Below are 7,500 nucleotides of genomic sequence, written 5' to 3' on the forward strand. Positions count from 1 at the left end.
CAGGGGGCCCCCAACCAAGGGACCCCCCCCCAAGGGGCCCCCAACCAAGGGTCCCCCCCCCAAGGGGCCCCCTTTGAAGGGGCCCCCCCTCAAGGGGCCCCCTTTGAAGGGGCCCCCCCTCAAGGGGCCCCCTTTGAAGGGGCCTCTCCCCGGGTGAATAGAGGAGTTGGCGAGGAGGTTTGTTCAGATTTGTATACTTTGGAGGAGAGTTTTATCGGCGATGATTTCTGGGACTTGAGTAAATTTTTTTTTTTTGAGTGGGGGGACCCAACTGGAGGTACAGTTGAATATGTAGGTAAGCAGACAGCGCAGCGGTACAGCTTAATTAAAACTTTATCTGATAAACGTATTCATATTAAAGCAGATACTACGGAGACGCTTGCAAGTAATAAAGGAAGAAAAGCTATTCGACTCACATCGCAAAGGGCATGGACAGATGTAAGAACTCTCTTCTTTGCTTCTTTGCTTCTTTGTTTATTTGTTTATTTGTTTGTTTTGTTTGGTTTGTTTGTTTGTTTGTTTGTTTTGTTTGTTTTGTTTGCTTCGTTTGCTTTGTTTGTTTGTTTGTTTGTTTGTTTGTTTGTTTTGTTTGTTTGTTTTGTTTTGTTTGTCTCTTTTGTTTATCCTTTGTTTGTTTTGTTTGTTTGTTTGTTTTATATTTTTCATATATCTCTTCCTCTCTTTATTTTGTCTCTCCTTCGTTTATTTTGTTTGATGCATCCATCCATCAGAAGCCTACATCCATGCCTGTATGTTTGCATGCATGCATATAAATATATGAATATGAATATGAATATATGTCTGTTTGCATGCATCTCTACATGCATCTCTGTATGCATGCATTAATGAATATATATCTCTCTGCATGCATCTCTGCATGCATCTCTGCATGCATCTCTCTGCATGCATGCATCTCTGCATGCATGCATCTCTGCATGCATGCATATCTGCATCCCAGCATGTCTGCATGCATGTCTGCATGCATGTGTGAATATGTATATATATATATGTGCAGGCTTTATGGGTGTTAGATTTGACGCATATGCCGACAGGCTGTGGGACGTGGCCTGCATATTGGACAGTGGGCTGGGACCCGTGGCCTGATACAGGTGAAATAGATATAATAGAAGGAGCAAATAAGCAAGCGCATGCACACAGCGCATTGCATACAAAGAAAGGGTGTGTAATGCCTTCAAATACTTCTTATTTTAATGGGAAGTGGTCTTCTATTAATAACGCGAACTCTCTTGCTCTTGATTGCTGGGTTAATGCTACACCTGATAATACTGGCTGCTCAATTGAATCTTATGAAGATGCATATGGAGAGCCTCTTAATAATAAAGGAGGAGGTTATTATGTTATGCAATTACATCATACTAAATATATACGAATCTGGTTCTTTACACGTAATGAAGCACCATTGGACCTGACCAATGGTCACCCCACACCTGACCTATGGACCAAGAAACCTTTAGCTTATTTCACTCTAGGATCCAATTGTAATGGAAATGAATACTTTAAAGAACAAAGAATTGTTATTAATACAACCTTCTGCGGAGGCTATGCTGGATGGAGCTTCACGCAAGCGAACGGGTGCCCCGGTAACGGATTACAAGATTGTGAGGCGTTTGTTCGCAACAACCCTCAACAATTTAAAGAAGCTTATTGGGAAATTAAATCTATTAAAGTTTATAAAAGAAAAGGCCAAAGCTGCACATACACCTCAACTTCTACCAAATCAACCGCTACTTCTACCTCCACCACATCTTGTAAGTCCTACTTCATTTATTAATTTATTAATTTATTTATTCATTCGTTTATTTATTTATTTATTTATTTATTTTATTTGTTTGCTTTATTTATTTTATTTATTTGTTTTATTTATTTTGTTTATTTATTTGTTTATTTCTCTCTGTTTCTTATAAAATAACAGACAAATAAACAATAAGGAGACACCAAAATAAAAACATATAAATAATAATAACATTAAAAGGAGACAGATAAATTCATATACAAACAAAACAATACAAAACAAAGAACATCATATGCTTTAGGGTATATATATAATATTTGTTAATTTTAATATTTGTATAGCGTGATGGTGTAAGAAAAGAAATAATAAACAAACCCAATAATAATTAAACAACAACTAAACATTATCTTCGTGCTGCAGCAGCCTCTCTTCTATATCCGTCTCCTTTTGCTGTTGTTACTTATCTGTCTCCTTTTGCTGCTGCTATTTGTCTCTCTTTATGTCTCGCTTACCCTTGTTTATTTGTTTTTCTTTTGTCTCCTTTTGCTGCTGCTCTTATTTAGTTGTTTTGCTTCTGTCTTCTTTTGTTTTATGCTTTTTGCTGCTGCACAGATTCCTTTCCCTGGTGGGATGACTCTTGGAGCAGCAGCAGCAGCAGCAGCGGTGGCAGCAGCAGCGGGGGTGGGGGCAGCAGCAGCGGAGGTGGCAGCAGCAGCGGAGGTGGCAGCAGCAGCGGGGGCAGCAGCAGCAGCAGCAACACCACCACTTCAACAGCTTCAACAGAATCTGAAGACTCAGGCAGCAACAATGGAGGGTGGGGGGGCTGGTGGCCCTGGCCTAGTGAAGCGTCAGCTGCAGCTTCGTCTCTCTTCGTTCTTCTGCTTGCTCTCCTCGCGCCTTTGCTGCATGCAACTCGCTAAATTCAACTGTATACGCAGCTTGATAGGTCCAGCTGTATACGCAGCTTGATAGATTCAGCTGTATACGCAGCTTGCTGGATTCAGCTGTATACGCAGCTTGCTAGATCCAGCTGTATACGCAGCTTGCTAGATTCAGGTGTATACGCACCTTGATAGATTCAGGTGTATACGCAGCTCGTTCAGGTGTATACGCAGCTCGTCCAGGTGTATACGCAGCTCGTTCAGGTGTATACGCAGCTCGTTCAGGCGTATACGCAGCTGATGCTTTAAGTGGTTTATGTTCAGCTAGTTGAGCTGTATTGCGTGCATCTAGTTGAGGTGTATGCGCAGCTAGCTCAGCTGTATGTGCATCTAGTTGAGGTGTATATACTGCTAGTTGTGGTTTCTTATGTGCACCTAGCTGCGGTGTATATGCAGCTAGCTGAGGTGTATATGCAGCTAGCTGAGGGGTATAGGCAGCTAGCTGAGGTGTATAGGCATCTAGCTGAGGTGTACATGCAGAGCGAATGACAGCGTAGTTCACCAAATGCCGCGTCCAGCAATTCCCAACCGAAGGCAAAACAAATAAAATAAACAAATAAAAAATAAACAAATAAACAAACAAGCAAACAAATAGACAAAAACAAGCAAACAAACAAATAAGAAGAAGACCGACAGCTCCAACACCCGCTCCCATCCTCCTACCTGCATGCAAGCCGCTGCATGCATGCAGCATTTGCATACAGATTTGCATGCATGCAGCATTTGCATGCATGCAGATTTGCATGCAGATGCATGCATTTGCATGCATGCAGATTTGCATGCGATAAGGATTGGTTGATGGAGAGGGTTTTTATTTTGTTTTTGTTTTTTTGTGTTTGTTTATCTGCGGGTGGCGATGAGCAGACGGCGAAAAGAGACAAAAGAATAATAATTAGTGGGGCATTAAAAATAAACTGTCTCCTTTTCTTTGTCTTTGTTTATTTGTGCTTGTCTTTGTCTGTTTATATTTGTTCTATTTCTTGATTCTTTGTCTCTGTCTCTGTCTCTCTTATTTTCTCCTTCTCTCTGTTTGTCTTTATATTATTATTCTTTTATTATCATAGATATATATACATATATTATTATCATATACATATATATATATATATATTGTCTGTCTTTGTCTCTGTCTAATTATATTAGTCTCGCTTCTTCCTGTCTCTGTCCCTCTTTCTCTGTTTATTACTATTATTATTTTATTATTATTATTTTATTACTATTATTGTTAATATTATTATTTTATTAGTATTATATCAAGTTCTTTAAAGAAGACAGCAGAGACAGCGAGAAAAAGACAAAAACAAACGCCGAGTTATCATAAAAAACAAATATCAAAGAAATAAATAAGCAGATATATAAATAAACATTAATTTATTTATATAAATATAAATACATATATTTATATTTATATTTATATGTATAAACGTATATAAATGGTCTCATTATCTATATATTACTTCGCCTCGCGGGGCACTCAGCTGTCTCCTCTACTCCTTCAGGGCTCTGTATAGCTCCGTGCATGCACGCAGCTATATGCATGCAGCTACATGCATGCATGCATGCAGCTACATGCATGCATGCATGCAGCTATATGCATGCAGCTATATGCATGCAGCTATATGCATGCATGCATATAAAGCTGCTGAGATGTTGTAGGAGACAAACATCTCAAGAAGACAGATAAAGTGACAGGAGACGACAGGAGAGACCCCAACTAAAAACCTACAGCCCTTTGACTCAGCATAACACCAACAGCAGCAGCAACAACAACAATAACAGCAGCAGCAGCAGCAGCAACCTCCTCAGCTGTACATACACCCCAGCTCAAAGAGAGGAGAGCAAACGGAAGGGACAAGAGACAAAGACAGAGACAGAAAGAATAAAGAAAACCAAACAAATAAACAAATAAACAAATAAATAAATAAACAAATAAATAAATAAATAAACAAATAAAGAGAAGGAGACAGAAGAAGACATGCTGCAGCACAAGACCCCAGCTTATGCCTCTTTGCGTTGTTGTGTTATTTATTGTTTAATTTTATGTCTGTCTGTCTCTTTTATCTTCTTATCTCTTTATTTGTTTATTTGCTGCTGCATGCATGCAGCAGCGCAACAGACAGAGTTATATGCATATATAATATATAAACAATTCTTTTTATAAACACCAACTCAATAAACAAACAGCAGAAATCTGTCTCTTAAGCCCCCCTCATGATGCCTCCTTACTATATAACCTTCCATGCATGCATGCAGACGCCGTTGCTGCTGCTGCTACTGCTGCTGCTGTTGCTGTTGCTGTTGCTGCTGCTGCTGTTGTTGCTGTTGCTGTTGCTGTAGTTCGCCTTTGACCTTTGTCCTGCTTCCCGCGTCCCCTGCTGCTTCAGCAGCTGCTGGTGCTGCTGTTGCTGCTGCTTCTGCTGCATTTATGCTGCTGCTGCTGCTGCTGCAGCATCACAAGTCCCAATACCCCGGAGGGGTTGAAGGAGGTGCGGCAAATTGCCTGTGGCGAGAGCAGCGCCTCTTATTTGCTGCAGCAGCAGCAGCAGCAGCAGGGTCTCCGTTGCATGCATGCGTTTCTTCTGTTCCGCTGCTGTCTGTTTCGGTCTCTGCCTGCGGCTGCTGGTGCTTATGCTTCTGCTGCTGCTGCTGCTGCTGCTGCTGCTGTTGGTGGTGTTTGCAAGGTGCTGCTCTGTGTAACGTGGAGTTGCTGCTGCTGCTGCTGCTGTCTCCTTTTCTTTCTAGCAGCTGGTAGAACTCTGCGCATTGCATGCACTCAAATGCAGGCAGCTGCGCCCTCTCGCTGCGGTGTACAGACACCTGAACGCGCGGCAGCTGCTGCTGCTGCTGCTGCAGCTCCTGCTGCATAGACAGCCCAGAACAACGCACAGAAACACATACACCCTGACGATGTCCCCTGTCATCTGCTGCTGCTGGTGCTGCTGCTGTTGCTGCTGCTGTTGCTGCTGGTGCGGCTGCAGCACGTGCTGGAGTAGCAGGTGCTGCTGCTGCTCCTGCTGCTTCTGCTGCTGCTGCTGCCAGCACTGCTGACGCTTCGGATTTTATTGGGGTGCTGCTGCGGATGCGTCTCCGTTCACTGTCTCCGCCGTCTTTGCTGCTGCTGCTGCTGCTGCTGCTGCTGCTCCTCGCCCTATCTGCAGCAGGCCAGCCTGTCTCCTTGTGTGTCTCCTTTTGCTGCGTGGTGGCTGCTGCTGCTGCTGCTGCTGCTGCACTGTTTGCAGCAGCTGGCTGCACCTGGTTGTCAGATCGCAGGCAGCTCTCAGCAGCAACACTGCTGATGGGGGCGCAGGATACCACAGCCCGACTCCGCTTGCTGCTGCTGCTGCTGCTGCTGCTGCTGCTGCTGTTGCTGTTGCTGCTGTTGGGGTTCGTTGGCGATGGGGTCTCTGGGCTCTGTGCCCCTCCCGAGTCCCTGTTGTCCTGCTGCTGCTGCTGCTGCTGCTGCCTGTTCTGCTGCTGCTGCTGCTGGTGCCTGTCTTGTGCTTTACTGGCTGCCTCTGCTGCTTCGGTTGTGTCTCCCGGTCCTTCTCGCTTATGTTTACCGTTGTCTCCTGTAGGTGCATCGCTGTCTCCTGCTGCTGTTGCTGCTGCTGCTGCAGTTGCTGCTGCTGCTGTTGCTGTCTCTGCTGCTGCTGCTGCTCTATCTGCTGCCTCTGCTTCTGGCGGTGTGTCTACGGGCGAGCGCTTCTGTCTTTTGGGGCAGTCCCTTCCGTCCCTAAAATTGCTGCTGCTGCTGCTGCTGCTGCTACTGTTGCTGCTGCTGCTGCTGTTGCGGCTGCTGCTGCTGCTGCTCGCAGAAGGTGCTTCGTCTGTGAGCAGCTTCAGGCCATGGATGCAGCAGATGGGGACTACTAATTTTTTGTGTTTGTCTTCTTTTTCTGTCTCTGTTTCGCTGTTGCTTGAGTTGCTGCTGCTGCGCCTTCTGCTGCTGGAGGGGCTGCTGCTGCGGCTGCTGCTGCGGCTGCTGTTGCGGCTGCTGCTGCTGCTGCGCTGCACGCAAACAGCAAATGGTTCAAAGGCAGCAGAAGAAAGCTCCGTGCCCCTCTTCAAGCTGCGCAGCGGCAATCCACTAGCAGCAGCAGCAGCTCTATCTAGGAGACACAAGACCCGCAGGTGGGGTTTGCTGCTGCTGCCTGCTGCTGCTGCTGCTGCTGCTGCTGCTGCATCATCAGCAGCAGAGGGGTGTTGGGTCCACTCAGCAACGAGCAGCAGCAGCTCGGAAGCAGGTAGAGCGACCGCATCCTCGAGGAGGCGCAGCAGCAGCAGTTTGCTGCTAGCCAGTGCATGCACCGGTGCTGCGGTTTGAGCAAAAGAAGCAAAGGTGCTCTCCCAGGTGTCTCTGCAGACAGTAGCTTGAGCAAGAAAATAACGAAAGCCTTCAGCAGCATGCAGAGCCTCCTTGCTAAGCAATGCGCCTCCTGCTGCTTCCAGCTGTATTGACAGCCCTTTGCTGCTGCTGCTGCTGCTGCTGCTGCTGTTCCAGTTCAAGCAACAAGGCTCTTCCCCGCTGTCGCTGCACCTACGACTCCCTGCACCTACTCCTGCAGCAGCAGCAGCAGCAGCAGCTGCTGCTGCTGCTGCTGCTGTGGCTGGCGCTGCACTGTCGGAGAAGGGACTACTGCAGCTGCCGCAGCGGCTGCGCACACAGCCAGCAGCAGCAGCACCCCCCGCTGCTGCTGCAGCAGCAGCAGCAGCAGCAGCAGCAGGAGGGTGAAGAATGAATTCAGGCAGAGGGAGATCGTCAACACGCAAAGACCAGCGATAAAGTCTGCCTGTCCATTTACCTGC

At 46.1% G+C, this 7,500-nt stretch overlaps 2 protein-coding genes across 2 annotated transcripts in view; one reads left to right on the forward strand and one right to left on the reverse strand.

The window, feature by feature from the left end:
• Positions 1-1,502: 1,502 nt before the first annotated feature.
• On the forward strand, positions 1,503-2,722 carry EAH_00022160 (hypothetical protein; the record flags this gene model as incomplete). Its single annotated transcript, XM_013396979.1, has 2 exons — positions 1,503-1,619; positions 2,366-2,722. The coding sequence occupies 2 exons, from the start codon at positions 1,503-1,505 to the stop codon at positions 2,720-2,722; spliced, it is 474 nt and encodes a 157-aa protein (XP_013252433.1).
• A 2,423-nt stretch (positions 2,723-5,145) lies between these two features.
• EAH_00022170 (hypothetical protein, conserved) overlaps positions 5,146-7,500 on the reverse strand; it is a gene marked incomplete at both ends in the record, with an annotated part of 3,174 nt that continues 819 nt past the window's right edge. The window contains one exon of the mRNA XM_013396980.1: positions 5,146-7,500. This exon is cut by the window's right edge and continues 819 nt beyond it. Coding sequence (XP_013252434.1) covers positions 5,146-7,500 — 2,355 coding nt within the window.

This window comes from Eimeria acervulina, genomic scaffold (genome assembly GCF_000499425.1).
Source record: "Eimeria acervulina Houghton genomic scaffold, Eah_scaff161, whole genome shotgun sequence".
In the NCBI taxonomy this organism is placed as follows: Eukaryota; Apicomplexa; class Conoidasida; order Eucoccidiorida; family Eimeriidae; genus Eimeria; species Eimeria acervulina.